The following is a 19,873-nucleotide window of genomic DNA, read 5'->3' on the forward strand; positions in this document are numbered from 1 at the left end:
TTTAGGAAGTCTGTCTTAGGAACTAAGGAACACTAAACATTTCTTGGCATAATATCACAGAGGGTCAACATGTGAAAATGAGCTGTCTTTTTAACTGTTGTACTAGTCAGATTAGGAAAAGGTTTATTTTGACTCACAGTCTTGGAGTTTGCAGTCCATGCCGATTGGCCCTGTTGCTTTCGGCCTATAGGTAGCTCATTGTGGCGGCAGAGCAAAATTGTTCGCCTTGTTGCTGGAAAGCAAAAAGGAGAGAGAGGGGAAAGGGCTTGGCTTCTGTTATATCCTTCAAGATACATCTCCAGTGACCTAAAAACCTCCTGCCAGGCTTCATCTTTTAAAAGTTTCCATCACCTTCCAGTAGCACCAAGCTGGGTACCCAGACTTTAACACACGAATACATGGGCCTTTGGGTAACACCCATGCTACAGCATTCATAAATAGGAAGTGAGATTAAATAATACTATTTATCATGGCATCAAATACTTAGAAAAAAATCTAAACATATGTAAAATTTATATATTGAAAACTAAAAAAAATACTACAGAAAGGAATTAAAGAAGATTTGAATAAGAGATAAAGAGATTCAAATAAGAGATTCGCGATGCCTGTCTGTTGGGAGACTCATTGTTATTAAGTTGTCCATTTTGTCAAGATTGAACTACAGATTGAATGCAGTCTTAAAATTGCAGCAGGCTTGTCTTTAAAAAAAAAATCAGCTAATTCTAAAATTTATGTAAAAATGCAAAGGGTCTAGATTAGTTACATTTTTTTTTTTTTTTTTTTTTTTTTAGACAAAGTTCTTTCTATTTAACCCAGACTGGCTGAAACTCCCAGGCTCAAATATTCCTCCTCCTTCAAGTAGCTGGGACTACACACATGCCATCATGCCCAGCTCAAAGTAATTTTTTTTTGGTACTGGGGATCGAACTCAGGATCTTGTGCTTGTGAGGAGCTAAATCCCTGGCCTCTCACTAACTTTTTTGACCATAGCAAACTTAGGGCAAAAGATCTCTTATTCTACTTACGGTATCTGTTGTCACTTTTCACTGGGAAAAGAACTGAGTAATAGAGGTACAGTATTTCAACAAGCAAATTTCAAAGGATTATGTAGGAATCTTAAGAGATTATTTGTATTTGAACAGTAACTCAGAAATGCTGTGAAGTTTTGTTATGGTAAACTTTTGTCAGAAATCTTATTGATGTAAATAAATATGTGCATCAAAACTAATTGTCAAGTTAATTACTAACCAGTCCATAGGAAATTGAATTAATGGACTAGGAATTTGTGATTTAAAAGCAAGAATAACAGTGATTGTACACTGTGTTCAATTCAAGACAGCCCTGGTGACACAATGATAATAGAATACATTTCGAGACTTGTAGGGCCTTATGGGTGTGAATGAGTGGTACAATATAGTTGAATATTGATTGCATGGTGTGCAGGCTTCTTAAAGGAGTCCTGCTTCAGAATTTGTAGTATACTCCGGTAAAATACTATATTTGGTTTTACCTATGCCACATTTTTATAATTCAGTAACTTATTTTGTGGGTTTTTAATAAAACAAGTGAGGCCTAACTATAAATAAAAATGAAAGTCTGTGGAATTTTATGTTACAAAGAATGGACTTGCATTCTGGATCCGTTTGCAGACCATTAGAAAAGCATATGAGTAGGCCACAGACCATACTTTGAGAATCATACTTGTTCTTAGCATATATGAAGGCTGGAGTGATGCAATTAGCTTGCTGTTTCTCCTTTCTGCTATCTACTACTTTTGCTATCCTTGCTGACCTCAATTTCTAAACTTCTTGTTCCAAGTCTTTATAGACTAGTGGTATTTTATAATGTCTTTCTCTTTGGCTTGATGAAAGCATTTCTTGCTTCTGCTGAACTGTTCTTTTGGAAGGAATTCCCCAGCTGAGCCTCTGGAAATCCAGTTTTGTATATCATAGAATTCACAAGTGTCCTGGATTGGGAGCGAAGTCCCAGAGGAAGTCCCTCAGGGAGCGGAGTGGCTAACATGGACCCTAAAGTCCACGAAACATTGCTGTGAGAAATTAAAGTATTAAAATAGACATAGCATGTTCATGTTCAAAAGCTATGTTACTGTTAAGATACTGAATCTTCTCAGCTTGTTTTAGAACTCGTATTCTCAAAATTCTAGTATTCTTGGTTTTTGTCTTTGTTGTAGCTGTAGAACATGACAGCTGATTTTAAAATTTATATTGAAGCTGGGGATTTAGCTCAGTTGCATTGCACTTGCCACACAAGTGCAAGGCCCTGAGTTCGATCCCTGGTACCAAAAAAAAAGAACACCCAATTTTATATTAAAGTATAGAGAACATAGAATAGTTAAAACCATGTTGAAAAAATTGAAGTCTGCTTTCAAAATTCATTATAAAGGTAGAGTTGATAGAGTGGTATTGGTATAAAGGAAAATATATATAAATCAGTGTGTCAGAAAAGAGTCCAGGCATATATGGTGGATTGCTTTTTAAAATTTGCCAAAGTAATTTAATTTATACAGTATAATGATGTTTAATAAATGGTTGCAAACAAAAACTTGAATCTTGGCTCCATCATCTTGTTCCATATGCAAAATTAACTTGAAATGGATCACATACTTAAAAGGAAGAACTAAAACTATAAAACTCATAGAACCAGGGATTTAGCTCAGTGGTTCTGCTGCTTGCCTTGCAAACACAGGGGTCTGAGTTCGATCCCTGGTACAAAACAAAACAAAACAAAAACACACACACACAAAAACCTCATAGAACAAAATATTGGAGAAAAATCTTAGTGATCTTAAGTTTGATAAGATTTCTTAAATAGGGAAAAAAAGCTGATGGGTTTTGGTTTTGGTTTTTTGGGTTTTTTTTGAGACAAGGTCTCGCTGTGTGGTTCAGACTGGCCTTGATTGCACTATTAGCTCAGACGGGCCTGGAATTTGCAGTGAACCTGCTGCCTCAGCCTCCAGAGTGCACCACCATAGCCTGCCAAATTTTAAAAATTAATATATTGGACCTTATCAAGGTAAAAATTTGCTAAGTGTGGTGGCCCATGTCTGTAGATCCAGGCAGGTGGTTGGGGTGCTGAAATGGGATCACTTAAGCCCAAGAGTTCAAAATCAGCCCAGGTAATGTGGTGAGACCCTGTCTTAAAAAAAGAAGTAGCAACTTTAGGTCTTCAAAAAATGCTACTACAAAACTTTAAAGACAAGCCAGACTGGGAGGAAGTTTTGCAAAGCATATACACAAAAGACTTGTATTTTGAGTATGTAATGAACTCTTGCAACTCAATAAAAAGACAACAAAGAAAAATCAAAATGTTAGATTAAAAAAGATACTTCACAGAGTACATACACAGATGGCAAATGAGTATGTGGAAAGCTGGAGAACATAATTAGAAATCAGGAGAAAATGAAAATTAAAGCCACAGTGAGTGGCTACACTGACTAAAAAGACTATATCAGGCATTGGGAATGTTGCAGACAGCCATACAAGTTTTACACTGCTGATGGGACTGTAAAATGAAACACAGTTTGACAATTTTTAAAAAATTAAACATTGACCTAGTGTACCTACAGACATTCCACTGTAAGAGAAGTAAAAACATATGTCCATGCAAAAACCTTATGCAGAAATTATTTTAGCAGCTTTATTTGGAATAGCCAAAAACTGGAAACAACTAAAAAAATCCATCAACAGGTAAATAGAAAAACAAATTGTGCCTTATCTGTATGACGGTACACTACTCACTATTACATGGGATGAATTATTGATACACATATGAACATGCATGAATCTCAGTTACGCTGTGAGAGGAGCCAGACATAAGAGTCCATAATACATAATTACATTTATGCAGATCCATAAAATGCAAACTTATAGTGACAAAAAGTAGCTCAACAGTAGCACATGAATGATATAGATTGTGAGGAGAGAAGGTGTGGATTTAAGGACATGAAAGAATGTGAGATTGGTGGGTGTTACAGTTTAGTTGTAAAAAGCACCCCCAAAGCTGATATATTCAGACGTGGGGCTTGTTGGAAGGTGATGAGATCACGGGTGGGGGGAGTCTGTACCCATCAGTGTATTGATCCATTGATGAGTTTATAGGTGAATGCCATGTTAGGAAGCAGGCCCTAGTCAGAATAGGTAAGTCACCGGGGTTGTGACCTAGAAGGGTATATTCTTGTCCTGGGCTTCTCCCTATTTCTGCTTCCTGGCTGCCATAGGTGAAGCAGCTTTCCTCTGCCACACTCTTCCCTCATGATTTCTCTGCCTGTAGCCGGCTTACCATGGAGCGAACTCCCTAAACTGTGAGCCAAATAAACCTCTTTTAGATTGTGAGTTTTGGGTATTTTTGTCCCAGTCATAGGAAAATGATTAATACAGAATGTTCATTAGCTTAGTTGTGATAGTTTCACAGATTAAGGTGTATATGTTACAGATATTGATAAACACATCAAAATTCACCAGTTTTTTAAAAAAATTTTTTTAAATTGAGTTTATTGGTACATTTTAGGTATACAATACAGTTCCGTTCATTATTGAGATGTTGTACCTTTACATGACAGGTCTTGGTTCTCATTTTTTCCCCTTGCCCCTGCCCTCCCTTCATCCCCTCCTCCCCTCCCCATTTACAAACACTTTATTTCCATTTTTTCATTTTCTCATATTTTTTTCTTTTCCCTTATTACCTTTCCCCTACCCTTCCCACTTTCCCTATACCTTTAGCCCTTTTCTTCCCATTTCACAATATCAGTTATCTCATTAGGATCTTATGTACTATTACAGTTTATTCACACCAGAGAAACTATTCAGTATTTACATATGTGTGACTTATTTATTTCACTTAGGAGTATATACTCAATATGTATCCATTTTCCTATGATTGAATCTAATTTCTCATTCTTTATGGCTGAGTAGTATTCCATTTTATAGAAAAACCACATCTTCTTTTTCCAATCTCCAACTGATGGGCAAATGGGCTGTTTCCAAGTTTTAGCTATTACAAACTGTGCCGCTATAAACATGGGTGTGCATATATCACTCTGGTATGGTTCTTTTAATTCTTTTGGAAAGATACCCAGCAGAGGGATGGCTGGGTCAAATAGAACCTCTAGTCCCAGCTCTTTGAGGCATCTTCATATTGATTTCCATAGTGGTTGCACCAGTCTGCACTCCCACCAACAATGGAGAAGGGTTCCTTTCTCCCCTCAACCCCGCCAACATTTGTTATTGATTGATTTCTTGATAGCAGCCATTCTTTATGGGATGAGGTAGAATCTCAGTGTTGTTTTCATCTGCATCTCTCAAGTGACCAGTTAAAAATGTACAGATTTATGTATTGAATAAATTCAATAAACATAAACAATGGTTATCTCTCGAGTGACCAGTTAAAAATGTACAGATTTATGTATTGAATAAATTCAATAAACATAAACAATGGTTAACAGGCAAATAGAAACATGAGGATTTTACGAGGCAGGCGGCAGCACCACTGAGCTAAATTTTTTCCCATTATGGTTTTGTTTCTTATGAATACAAAGTAAGTTTGGAACACAACAACTTCACAAATCTCTACATAATTTCTGAAAAGTGATTATTACAATTAATTGTCTTTTCTCCTGACACATCAATGTTAACTGTTTAAATTAGTGACAGAATTCTCAAACATCAATGGTGGACAGAATCAGTTTAGTAATGTTTTTGCCATATTGGCAACAGTAATATCAATCTTATCTGTTTCTTCCTTTAGATGGAATTTTGAATAAAACAATTTTATTCACAGCCAAAGGAACAAAATATTATCTGTTTAATGCAGATGGTCTTTCTGCCATCACTTTCTGGCGTGACAGTATATAAATTCCATTCATTTACCTAGTAGATTTAATGTATACTAGATTGAATACTGACTCTTACGTGCATTATGGAGACTGATTAATGCTAAGTAAAGTCTAGTAGTACCCAAATTGACATTATCCTGTGAGTGTTCAAATAATGTGTAATGTTTGTTAGTGAACTATTTTTTTAACATCTTTTCTTAGAAAATAATGGACCAAGAAAAATATAAAAAGAATTAAGCTATTTACACACAATGTATTACAACATTAACCCCAACCCTTCCAACTTGTAAAGAAAAGCAGTAGCCAAAAACGTGCTAGGCCTCACAGTAACAGTGTCTTCATATGATGCTATAAATATGAAGATGCTTAGAACCTGCTGTTATCCTTTGGTGTAATAGTAAATTACTGTTATTCCTGTAACAGTAAATTAATTGGAGCTCCAGCTCCAGAAACCCTATGCTCAGACACTGGGTCCTATTTTAGGCAAAAGAATCCCTCATCCTTCAAGTCATATGCAAAAGATCGTGGGGCTATCAAATATTGCTGAGTGTGGTGGCACATGCTTGTAATCCCAGAACCTCAGAGGCTGCGTCAGGAGGATTGCCATGATTTCAGGGCTGAACTACAGAGTGAGACTCTCAAAAAAACAAAAACAAGAAAAAAACTTATTCAATGATACAGTTTCTCAAACTTTAGGTCGAATGTAGGGTTTAAGGTACCTTCTGACTACAAATAAAGGCACAGTGCCTTTAAAAAAAAATCATGATTGTAATAAACATATTAAATCACATGATATTAAATTCATTAATGTTATATGAGATTTAGTGCTTTATATAGAGATAGTGAAGGTCAAAGACTTTTCTATGCCGGAATCAGTACTATGTATTATTACAGATTGTGTTGTCTAAAAATCTATACAACAGCCTTTACTATGGTTAAATGCCCAGCAAAACTTAAAAGCTTACTATGTAATATTTTGGATTAAATAGAGAATACATTTGTAAGGACACAGTAAAATCTCTACTTTTGAATGAGAAGAGGATCATTTAGGCAAAAATAAGTATTTCTAACTAATACTATAATTGATAAAAGTTTTCTGTAATGAGGTATAAGAAGATTTAAAATAACCATTTTATATGTAAATAGCTACTGCTAAAATGCTTTCAAAGATCAAACTTTATTTACCCTATTTGCTTGCTTTTCTTTCTTTCTTTTTTTTTTTCTTTTTGTGGTACCGTAGATCGAACTCAGGACCTTGCACTTGCGAGGCAGGCCCAGTGCCACTCAGCTAAATCCCCGGTCCTTCTTTTTCTTTTTTAATGTAAATAACAGGTAAACATTAACTAAGGCTTACTTGATGAATCCTAAGTTCCAGGTTTATGAGGTACTATTTTCTTCCTTTGGGAAAAGTGAAGTTGACTGTCAGAAAATCCTATTATTTACTGTCCCTCCATTATGGAAGGATGTGGACACTTCCATTAGCAGACATTGAATACCTTTAGTAAAAAAGATTTTTGGATGGTAGTAGCCCACTTAATGACTTCATTTTTAAAATAACATATTACTATAAGGGGCTTTCTTGATCCAGGGACACCCTTAGGTTGCTGATGATTTCTCTATTCCTGTCTTCGTTGCTTTTGAAGATTTTGTTTTTTTAATACTCTAGCAGGGCTGGGGATGTAGCTCAGTGGCACTGTGCCTACCTGGCAAGTGTGAGGTCCTGAGTTTGATCCTGGTACTGGAAAAAAGAAAGAAAGAAAGAAAAAAAACTCTAGTAATTAGACTGTTCCTTCTCTTATTTGAACTTGATATTTACAATATATGATAGAATTAGTTTGCAGTATTAAGCCATACTGTTGTGGGCTACCAAGTTATACAGTTTGGATAGGGGCAGTTTATGTTATTATAACTTGGTAAAAATAGCCAGAGGAAAAGATCACCTTCAAAGGAACAACAATTAGGTGGTTAGTTGACTTCTAAAGAGCAGCAATAACATCTGGAAGACAGTGAGCTGTTTTATTATTGTAAAGAAAACAGCTGTCAACCTAGAATCTGTATATGCTGTGAAATCATCTTTCAAGAATGAGGCAAACACTGAAGAAAATTCACTACCAGTAAAAGAACTTACAAAGTTTAAACCTTAGAAAGAAGGTGCAGGAAGGAATGATAAAATAGTAAACTTGTGAGTAAACCTATGTGAACAACATCGGCTATCTAACTCCACAAAAGTCAGTGTTACCCAGTCAGCATTTGGCATCATAAAAGCAAAAAGATGGAGCTATACTTCTAGTTAATGATAAAATTTAAATTAAGAAGTCGGCTAGAAGCGCCGGGAGGTAGGCTGGCCCGATCCACCGCGGGAAGGAGACCCATGCCTGCTCCCGACCCAGTCGCCATCGCTCAAGCACCAGGAAGGGTGCCCCTGAACCCCCATAACCCCCGCACTCTCAGACCTCCTGACCGTGCAAGTCTTTGGACCCACTCTGCAAAGACAGAGATGATCATCAAGGGTATTTTTCTGAGTTCCCAACTTTGAACATCTTTAAAGAAAGGGCGTGGGAAACCTGTAATAGAATGTTGTGGAGTTCAACCATTCAGAAGGATGGGGAACTCAATCTGGGCCTTGCAGCCAGAGGTCAGTCAGCATCATGGGGTTCAGCAATCAGCTAACTGAGGTCAGGGGTCTTGCATCCTCGCTCTGTCTGAGCCATTAAATGGTAAATATACTATATTGAAAAGTTTGTTCACTGCAGACATGTTCTGGACTGCTTCTTGATTTCAATTTAATTCAAATGATTTAAGGGTGATAGACTAGTAACTACCACAGGTGGTCAGTGTCCAAGTTGTGCTTGATCTTAATGTGTTGCTGATTGTATCAGTTGGGGTAAAGCATTGCCGTTGATTTGATGAGCTGTTTTCTCTGATGTTATGAAGATGAGAATATCTGTGGGTCGTTAGAGACACAGAAGCTAGGGTGCAACTATATCAGGAAGATTTGGGTGATAATCCAGAGATTAAACCAAGGACAGTCCGACAACAAAAATTAAAATGAGAAAACACTTAAGCAAGACACAAGGACAGACTTCCAGTTCACCAATGGCAAACAGTAGGGCAAATGAGGATGAAAAGGCCGATAGTGAACCACCAGGACACCCTGAACTCAAAGCACAGGAAGTAACAAAACAGATCAATCAGGCTCTAGAAAAATTCAAAACAGAAATAATTTCCCAGATAACCATAGAGATAGTGAGCAAAATGGAAGTCGTGATTCGAGACTCTAGAGCAGAAACTGACAAAAAAATAGATGAGCTCAGGACCATGATAGAAGCCATGAAGGCCCAGCATAAGAAAGAAATGGAAAAAATAAACGCCCAACATAGGAAAGAAATGGAATCCATAAAACAGATTCAAACAGATATCCAGGAGATTAAACACTCTATTGAAAGTGTACGCAACAGAATAAAAGAATGCGAAGATAGGCTCTCAGATATAGAAGATAAGATTGCAGTCAGTGACCATGAAAAGAGAGGTCTCTTAAAAACAGTAAGAGATCATGAGAAATCGATCCAACAACTCCTAGATGATGCAAAGAAGAATAACATAAGACTGATAGGAATACATGAAGTAGCAGGAGAAAATACAAATGACTTAAAAAAGCTGTTTGCAGAATTAATGACAGAAAACTTCCCAAACAGAGGGGAAGAATTTGACATTCAGATAACTGAGGCATATAGGACCCCAACTAGCTACAATCAAAAAAAATCTACACCTAGACATATAATAATCAAGATCCCAGAAACCCAACAGAAGAACAAAATACTACAAGCAGTAAGAGAAAAGAAACAAATCACATACAAAGGAAAGCCCATCAGAATCACAGCAGACTTTTCAACACAAACCCTTGGGGCAAGGAGAGCCTGGAATGAGATATTTCAAGTACTAAAAGAGAACAACCTCCAACCTAGACTGATGTATCCAGCAAAACTCTCTTTCAAAATGGATGGGGAAATAAGACACTTCCACGACAAAGAACACCTGAGAAACTACATGAATACCAAACCAGCACTACAAGCAATTCTAAACAAGATCCTAGAAAAAGACAATGAAGGCAACAACACCATGAGGCCCAACAGAGCAAATCAAATAGGCAAGGCAAGAAATTAAAAGGAGAAGGTGAAAAAGTAAAAAGAGTCAACAAAAGGCCAATAACATGTCAATAATAAGTCAGTACATATCAGTTATAACCAGCAATGTCAATGGCCTCAACTCACCAATCAAGAGAAATAGACTGGCAAAATGGAATAAGAAGCAAAATCCAACAATATGTTGTATACAAGAAACACACCTAGTGCAAAAAGAAGCCCATAGACTGAAAGTGAAAAGATAGAAAACAATTCTCCATGTGACAGGAGCCCAGAAAAAAACAGGGGTAGCAGTCTTATTTGCAGACAAAGTAAATTTCAAACCAAAACTGAATCTAGTGTTATTGATGTAGGACGGTACTGTATCATACCTCTATGAATGTAAAATATCTAGTACCTCCTTTATGATACATAGTAGGGACCGTGCTTTATCAGAGCTACATTTAATGATATTACTCTAGAATGTTCTCTTTCCAGATGATGATTAAGAGGCTAATAGAAAAAATGGTGCCAGGTACCACAACAGCAACAGAACTTTGCTGTTGTCTGGATATTACTCTTTTTTTTTTTTTTTTTTTAATGGAATGTGCTGAATGTCTATAATTTTGTTCAGATGACTGCAGAACCTGGAAAAGCTGTTGCTGCTATCAATGCATAACATACTATTAATAGTCTTTATATACACATATATATATATATACACACACACACACACATATATATAAATTGAATTTTGGGAAACTTTAACGGTGCTGCCAACTTTGGAAAAAGTCATCCCAATTTACAGTGTTGAGTTGGCATTGTACAGAAATGGACAACCATATTGGTCTAGAAATGTTAATTTATTTTTATTTTTATTTTTTCCATGTGTACAGGGGTAACACATCATACTAAATATGTAAGGTCATATCTACGTGGGTTTGATTACAGAAACTAATAAAGTATTCTCTAAATAATGAAAAAAGAATAAGATAAGACTATAAGAGCGAGAAGCAATTTAAATATGTTCAGGGACCATTTTCATCTCCAGAATTAAGGATTATTTTGATGTTACATCATTGCCTTTTCTCTTTTACTTTCCTTTTTAGTTTTATTTTAGGATTCCCTATTTTCAATGTTCATACAGAGATTTCATTAACTGAAACACTGAATAGTTTCTTTGGTGTGAAAAACTATAATAGTACACAGGATCCTAATGAGACAATTAATAATGTGAAATAGGAAGTAAAGGGCTAAAGGTGTAAGGAAACTGGGAAGGGTGGGGGAAAGGTAATAAGGGAGAGGAAAAAAATATGAGAAACTGAAAAAATGGAAATAAAGTGTTTGTAAATGGGGAGGGGAGGAGGGGGTGAAGGGAAGGCAGGGACAAGGGGAAAAATGAGAATCAAGACCTATTATGTAAAGGTACAGAATCCCAATGATGAATGTAATTGTATTGTATACCTAGATTGTACCAATAACCTCAATAAAAAGGAAAAAAAAAAAAAAGAAGCCGGCTACACTGGCACATGCCTATAGTCTCCACATTCTCAGAGGCTGAGGCAGAGGAATCCTGTGTTTGAACCTGCCTGTTACAGACTGGATCTGGAATGTTCCCCAAGTCTCATGTTGAGAGGTGGGGCTTTTGGAAGGTTGTTAGGTCATGGGTGTGCTATACTTATCAGTGGTTTGTGGGTTAATCCATGGATGACTTTATAGTGAAATGTGCTCTTAAGAGGGGGGCATGGTTGGAAGAGGTGGGTCATTAAGGAAGTGACCTGGAAGGATGTATCTCCCTCCCTGCTCCTCCCTTTGCTCTCTGCCTCCTCCTGCCATGCTGTTCTGCTAGGGTGTCACGGACTACACCTGTGAGCCAAAGTCACGCTCTCCTCCATTAAGTCGTGGGTGTTGGATATTTTGTCCCAGTGATAAGGAATGTGACTTTAGACCCTGGATAGATAACTTAGTGAGATCCTGTCTTTAAAAAAACAAAGGCTGGGAATGTTGCTCTGTGCAAAGTCCCTGGGTTCAATCACCAGTGTACCCCCGAAAAGGTATTAAGTGTTAAAGCGTTTTTCTTGAATTTGGCAGTATGATTAGATGTTAATCCAATTAGACTTTATTAAGGTGAGTTTCTAGGCTAAATTACTATAAGAAAAGAAATAATGTGTAAAGTACATAAACTTTTTTATTTTGGTACCAGGGATTGAACTCAGGACCTTGCACTTTCAAGGCAGGTGGTGGAACCACTGAGCTAAATCCCTAAAGTACATAAACTCTTAACGGAAGGGAAATGTCATGAAGAAAAAAAGGCAGGAAGTCAATAAAAAAAATATTGAAGGAAGAGACTAATGGATAATCTGAAAGTAAAAGCTGAATGTATTGGAAGTTTAAGCCAGGGGAGCCATTCTGGTCAGATACTGAATCTCCGAGCAAAGCAGAGCACTGTCTTTTATAGAAATAATGGTTCTTAAAGTTTGAGCAAAAGTACAGTATTCATACATTAGTAACATGATACTCATTGCCTGTTGTGCTTTGTTAACATTTGCAGATACTACAAAGTAGTGGTAGGTAAAACTGTTTCCACTGTGGCACAAATCAAACCAGGGGTACCCACCCAACGGTATTAGTTGCCATTGTATTTTTCCCTGCCTTACATCGTGTTTTTTTTATTTTGTTTTTGATGCCAGGGATCAAACTCAGGGACCTTGTGCTTTCGAGTCAGACGGCAGCACCACTGAGCTAAATCCCCGGCTACGTGGTTATTTTTAAAAGCCAGTTTTACTTAAGAATGTTATTGGTGAAACATTTAATTAAAATTTGACTTTTGAATATAGATCATTTTACTCAAATGCAGTGAAATGTGAAATATACAGAAAGCACTACTATAACTCATTGAAGTTTTTCTTTTGTCTCTAGGAAAAGCACTCATGTAATTGCACTGAAAGTTTAATTTCTCTTTTGAAAACACCAATTTTACTTGAAAAAATGACTGATAGGCATACTTATGGTTATCTAGGTATATGTATTTGCAAACCTTTTCACAAAAATGAAGTGAGTTGCCACTTAAATGAAACAGTTGACTTTTCTTTGTGGTGATAAAATTTGAGATTGCGAGTGAAAATTAGAATTCTGGGGCTGGGGATTTAAAATGCTCAGTGGTTCTGCTGCTTGCCTTGAAAACGTAAGGACCAGAGTTCGATCCCTGGTACCAAAAAAAAAAAAAAAGAAAAGAAAATTCGAATTCTGAAAAACTTGTATCTGCTGCTATGAGACTGATACCTCAATATTTAAATACTTTTCTGATAATATAAGCAGTGCTATTAACAAAAGTGATGTTTTGCTATTGTATAGTGAATGTGAAACACTGGAAGATGTGCACAACTCAGTGAACCACTGATGCCAAAACGACTACTGTTACGATGCTACACAATTAGAATGGATGAAAGAACCAAAGTATAGATAAAGCAGTGGATTTTAACAATTTTTATTAATGTTTATAGTACATAATGATTACATTCAGAATGGGTAGTTGATACATGTATATAATATATCTTAATTCGCCTTGTTTCCCTTTCCCTTCTCTCCACCTTCCCTTCATCACTTGGTCTCCTCATTTGCTGAAGATTTATCTCCCTATTATCTATCTTTTGTCTTGTTCTTTAAATTATTTATACTTGAGAGCAGTGGATGTTAACGTAACAGGGTCTGAAAATGTTCATCAATATACAGTCATTCCTCAGTGCTTGTGGTTAATTCATTCCGGAACTTGTGACAAGTGCCAAACTGACAAGTACTGAACAGATTTTTCCCATAAAAAATAATTACTTAAAAATAATTCATTAAAGTTCCTCAGAATTTTCACATTTTACTGGGCTAATAATATTAGCCTTTTACTGAGCTAATATAAGTCTTTAGGCTTCATGGCATCACTCTTAACATTTTTGTGACCCATGATTAACACCCCAGATGCACAGAAGTTCAAGGTGGGAACGAGGGATGTGGCAGGGGTGTGCACTGTTACTGAGTGACCCTGAGACCGACGCAAGTACCAAATACTAAAACATTTCTCATCAAAATGTGACAAGTACGGGTTTGGTGAATTCTGAAGCCAACAAGTACAGAGGTCTGACTGTTGTTCTAGATTCCATATTATAACTAACCTTTAGGAAACTACTACTTTTTGAGTTTCAAAAGCACAGGATCCAGAATCATTTGAAAAGGTTAATGTAATGCTCCTCCCTTTTCTGTGTGTGAGAGAACAAAAGTTTTCATATACTATACTTTATTCCAAATGGTTTATAATATATTGAATACAGAAAGAAATGAGAACCCAGATTTCTTTTATTAAGCTGGAAATTTAAAAATATTTGCAAAAATATAAAATGATGTCATTCTTAATTTTTGGAAAATTTTCTTTCATAAAATTGTGTTTTTTATGGTAATAATTTAATAAACTTGTTAATTTAAAATGAATTAGTATTTTAAAGATTCCTTAGTTTTTAATTTCCAATATAGTAAATATTAATATAACTATTGATTCACATACATAGACACTCTGGAGTTCTCAGTTGTTTTTTTTTTTGGTTTTGTTTTTATAATACTGGGGATTGAATGCAGGGCCTCCATACTGAGCTACATCCCTAGCACTTTAAATTTTTTTGTTTGTTTTGAGACAGGATCTTGCTCATTACCCAACCTTGGCTCTGCCTCAGTCTCTCAGAGTGCTCGAGTTACAGGTACGTGCCACCATGTCTGACTAGAGTCCCCAGAAATTTTAAGATTACACAGATGTCTTGACACCAGAAGTTTAAGAACCATTGCTTTTTTTAGAGTTTTCCAGAGAGTGAGACTTTCAAAAGTAAAAGTGTTAGGGCCCGGGGATTTAGCTCAGTGGTGCGGCTGCCTGCCTTGTAAGCTGAAGGTCCTGAGTTCCATCCCCAGTACCAAAAAAAAAAAAAAAAAAAAAAAAAAAGTGTTAGGGGTTGGTTCACCTTTAGTTATGAATTTATTAGTTACCTGAGTAAGGCTGTTGTTGATAATTGGATGCTTTTCAGAAGCACAGTCATTTAAGTGAAGCTATTGGTAATTGGTTGGCTTTCAAAAAGTGTGTATGTGGTATAAAACTATCATTGATTAATTTGGATTTAAAACTACAGACAATCTCTGAATTAAGAGAATTAAACACATAAGATTTTTTAGCTTTAGAGTAATGCAAAAATTACTTATACTGCAATTGTTTTACATTTTTAGTATTCAGTAGGTTACATGAGATATACAGTACTCTATTATTAAATAGCCTTTGTTTTAGATGATTTTGCCCAACTGTGGTAGGCAGTGTTTTTTTTGTTTGTTTTTTTTGTTTGTTTGTTTTTTTTGGTACTGGAGATCAAACTCAGGACCTTGAGCTTGCGAGGCAGGTGTGGCACCACTAGGCTAAATCCCTGGCCCAGCAGTAAGTCTTTCGATCATGTTTAATAAGGTCGGCTAGGCTAAGCTTTGATATTTTGTAGCTTAATCATGGTGTACCATGACATAAGCTTTTTTGTAGGTTGAAGAGCATCTGTAGTTCTGGTGATTACCTTTTGCAATAGAAAAAGAGTAATTGTGACTAGTGATATAGCTCAGTAGTAGAGAATTTGCCTAGTTTTTGCAGGTCCTTGACTTTGGTCCTCAGCACTATACCACTGTCAGCATCCAACAAAGAGAAAACAGTACTTTCCTAGGTGTTTAAGAATCTTTTATTCTCAATGGGAAATACGGGAAAAGTAGGAAGTATTATACAACTCTTATAACTCAATATTAAGACAACCTAATTTTTAAATTGGACAAAGAATATGAATAGTTAAATTTTCAAAGAAGGTATGTACGTCTCTGACTTATAAATATTCGAGTTGTGAACTTTCACAGGTACACTACAAAAGCCTCACTTTGTTGGACTTAGGAACAAATCCAACGTATGAATGTTGTCCCAGAACTCCATTCCAAAGTCAGAGACTTACTGTACAAATTGTCAATAGCATATAAAAAGACATTCAGCATAATTAGGGAAATGCAAATTAAGCCTACAAAGGAGATACTACTCAAACTCTAACCTGGCTATAATCCAAAGGGCAGATAATAATGTGTATTGCTGGTGGGAATGTAAAACGTAGATCACTGTGAAAGAGAACTTGGAAGTTCCTCAAAAATGACTGAGTGTAGAGGCCGGGGATTTAGCTCAGCAGTTCAGTGGCCTGCCTTGCAAGCACAAGTACCCGAGTTCAGTCTTACTGAGTGAGTTGATCCAGGGCGCCAAAAACAAAACAAAACAAACAAACAAAAGTTACAGAGTTACAATGTGACCCAGTAATTCCACTCCTATGTTTAAACTCAAGAGCAGTGGAAATGTATGATCACCTTAAAACTTGTACACAAATGTTGATCGTAGTAGTATCCATAGTAGCCAAAATGGAAATAACCCATATATCCATCCATTGATGAATAAATAATATGTGATATAGCTTTACAATGGAAAAAACAAACAAACAAAAACCTTTCATAGGTAACCACAGCTGTCAAAGATTGTATCTAGATTCTGACCTTTTACTTACTGGCTTCTGTGCTCTGTTCCCCTCTGTAGCCCTTCAATTAAGTAGACAATGTTTTAAATCTGATCTTCTCCTGTGAGTTCACTCCATTTGTCTGTCTCATCAACTATAAGTTGAAAAACATTTGGGGTCACACTTTTATTTATTTTTGGAAAGGGTGTTACTATATATTCTAGGCTGGCCTTGTATTCACTATGTAGCCGAAGCTGGCCTTGAAAGGGAGGCAATTCCTAGTGCTAGCCAAATGTCTCAGCCTTCTGAGTGCTAGGATTACAGACATGTGCCACCACACCTGGTGAAGGGCCATATGTTTGTCTCCTGTGAAGATTGTTGCTTTGCAGAATTCCATTAAAACTGCTTCAATTTAGGGTACAGATGCTTCCATTTATGTAGAAGGGGGCTGGATCTGATGTATATGTTCATATTTATACATATATATACACATATATATTACATCTGTATTTGCATACATATGCATAAAATAATTCTGGAAGCATGAAACTTAGAAATACTGTAATGACTTTGGTTGCCTTACAGGAGGAAAACTGATAGCCAGAGCCGAGACTGGCTGACAGTGCTGGAGAGAAGAAAGGATTGTAGGATGAAAGGGGACCAAGACCAGATCCCAGTAAACTGACAACTAAGGAGCAAGCAAGGCAATGTGGGAAGTCTGAGAAGGAGCAGCCAGAGAGAGAGAGAAGGGAGTCAGAAGAAGAAAATTTCAAAGGGGAAGTGGTACAAAGGTGTGAATGTGCCATTTGACCCAGCATTTCCCCTCCTGGGGATTCATCTGATCGTTTGTTTATTTGCAGCATTGTTTTTAATAGCAGACATTTGGAAGCAATTTAAGAGTTCACCAGTAGGGCACAAATTAAATAAATGAGTTTTTTCTGACCAGTGAGTGCTCTACACCTGCAGAATGAGGAAGCGCTGTATATCCTGAGGTAGAAAGATTTCTACAATCACTAAGTATAAAAAGCAAAGATCAGGAGTTTTATTTGGGGCTTAGAATGTTTTTAAACTTTTATCATTTTTCTAAATGGATATTGGAGATTATTCCTTATTATAGCACAATATAGATTTTTAGTTTGTTTTTCTCTGAAATCTTAGGATAAGATTTCTTCTTATAAGTAACACATCACATGGACCAGTGGCAAAATCAAAACATTCTGTTATTAAATCTACTCCACTTCAGAGTTGCCTCCTGCTACTCTGTGCCTGCCACCGAGTGCCTTTATATGGTATTTCAGTATATTATCAGAGTTTGAGTATGTAGCAGTCACTCTGAACCACAAGAGGGCAGAAGAACCTTTCAGTTGCCTTAGCCCAGGTTTGTGCTGGATGTCACTTCTGTCAAAACCCTGCATGGGTGAGACCTTGGACTAATTGTGGTCTTAAGCACCTAGAAGGCAGGCCCAATGTCCTAGTCATCAGGGGAGGCAGTAGAAGATCAAAAAGGGAAAATGGGTTTGGAAGCACATTTACCTGACTTTTGTGCTCACCTCCTACAAATTACTTAATGAATTAATTATACTAGTTAACCTCTCTCAAGCTTGAATATTCAAGACCCCAGAGGCATTATGGTGTAATAGAAGCATACAAGTTGAAGCTTTAGAGTCCTCCCCACCCAACACTGCGTCTGTGAACCTGTATTTTATAGTCCAAGCACAATTCTTTAGCATTTGTTACAGTGAACACTCAAGAATAACTGCTATAATTATGATAATACCAGGGACCAGCAGAAAGAAATAGCAGGTCCACAATAATTCTTGATAAGTAGTTCTTTGCTATATACTTAATAATTTCTTTCTTTCCCAGTACCAGGAACTGAAGTACTTAATAATTTCTTTGGCACTTATAAGCAAGGTATAGTGTTTTCTTGGAGACAATTTCAAAGCTTTTCTCAGAAGGACTCACAAAGTATTTGTGGCCTCTCACTTTCTTTTTTGCAAATATTGTCATTTAATAGTATAGTACATTCTGAATTTTTGCAGAGTCACAAATTTAAATCTTCTGTCCCATTGTGATTTTGAGTGTTTTTGATGGGAAAATAACATACTTATGCCAGATACTTAGGTAAAGTTAGGTAACGTGCTATCATGTTAAAGCATAGTGCCTGTCTCAGGTTGAGATCTGGGGGATGCAAACTCTTGCCTCTGAGTAGTCATTGAATGCCACCAGTGATTGGATAAGGGCAGTGCTCTTCAGCCAAGACATTTCCTGAAAAGGCTGGCAGCTGAGGGCTTTCTGTCCACCATAATCACAGCAGCTGGAGAATAAATCTATCCTTCAAGGGGATCTGAGTGGCACACTGCATACGGCAGTGTCCAAATCATCTGAAAGGAAACCAGTAAGATACTGGGTTAGTCCACTTGTGTTGCTGTGACAAAGTATCTGCTATAAAGGAAATTTATTTAGCTCACAATTCTGGTAGTTGGAAAGTCCAAACAACATTGCACCAGCAGATTGCATCTGATCTCTTTCCAAATTCCATTGCATTATTGTCTTTCTTTGAACAACACATTTACACTGTCATGTTGGCCTTTCCTTTTTTTTCTGTGAGTGGTAGAAGTTCAATAAAGTGTCTCCCCACTAACTAATGGTGAAGACATTGGTGATGGACGTCCTGGTTGGCCTTTTGCTATCCCATATTTTTCACTTATTTGGTCTGTTAGATCTAATCTAAATTGTAAATGACTTTTTGAACCCTCTTGTTATGAATAAAAAACAAGTTCTATATTTGGTCCAGAAGGTGCATAAAATATTTATAATATTTAAAATATTTATATGAATTATATATTTATATAAAGTATATTTATAATATTTTAAATATTAAATAATATTTTCCCCTCACTTATTGATCACAGGACCTATGTTAGACATAGGTCAATTTTGTCAGCACCACCCATAGAATTATTATAATCATTGGCCATTATTGGAATATTTTTAGTTTGTTTCTTCTTTCAAGTTCTTTTTTTTTTAATTTTGGGGGGACATACTGGAGCTCAAACTCAGGACCTTGGGACAAACTATTAAGAAGTTAAACCATGGAATCAGTAGTCAAAAGCCTTTCCACAGAATGTCAAAAAACTCCAGGTCCAAATGGCTTCCCTGGATATTTTTTCAGAAAATCTAAGAGAATAAATAATTCCAGCTGTTAACAAACTTCCAGAGAACACAGAAAGAACACCCCTTATCACTTTTTGAGGTCAGTATCAGTCATACAAAAACCCAATAAAAACAATGCAAGAAAGGAAAATTACAAGTCAAGATATTTAAAAATATTGGCATAAAATTCTGAAAAAAATTTT

The 19,873-nt window shown here is 36.4% G+C and overlaps 1 protein-coding gene across 6 annotated transcripts in view; it reads left to right on the forward strand.

Annotated features, from left to right (window-relative positions):
- The window catches only part of St3gal3 (ST3 beta-galactoside alpha-2,3-sialyltransferase 3), a 168,072-nt gene that overhangs the window by 12,074 nt on the left and 136,125 nt on the right, over nt 1-19,873 (forward strand). The window contains exon 2 of one of the 6 annotated variants that reach the window (XM_010634601.3): nt 14,652-14,711. The exons of the other annotated variants lie outside the window; for them this stretch is intronic. Within the exon in view, the coding sequence (XP_010632903.1) occupies nt 14,652-14,711 (60 nt within the window). The remainder of the gene's footprint in view (nt 1-14,651; nt 14,712-19,873) is intronic. 6 annotated transcript variants of the gene reach the window in all.

The sequence above is a fragment of the Fukomys damarensis genome, unplaced genomic scaffold, assembly GCF_012274545.1.
Source record: "Fukomys damarensis isolate Sample0158 unplaced genomic scaffold, DMR_v1.0_HiC HiC_scaffold_23, whole genome shotgun sequence".
In the NCBI taxonomy this organism is placed as follows: Eukaryota; Metazoa; Chordata; class Mammalia; order Rodentia; family Bathyergidae; genus Fukomys; species Fukomys damarensis.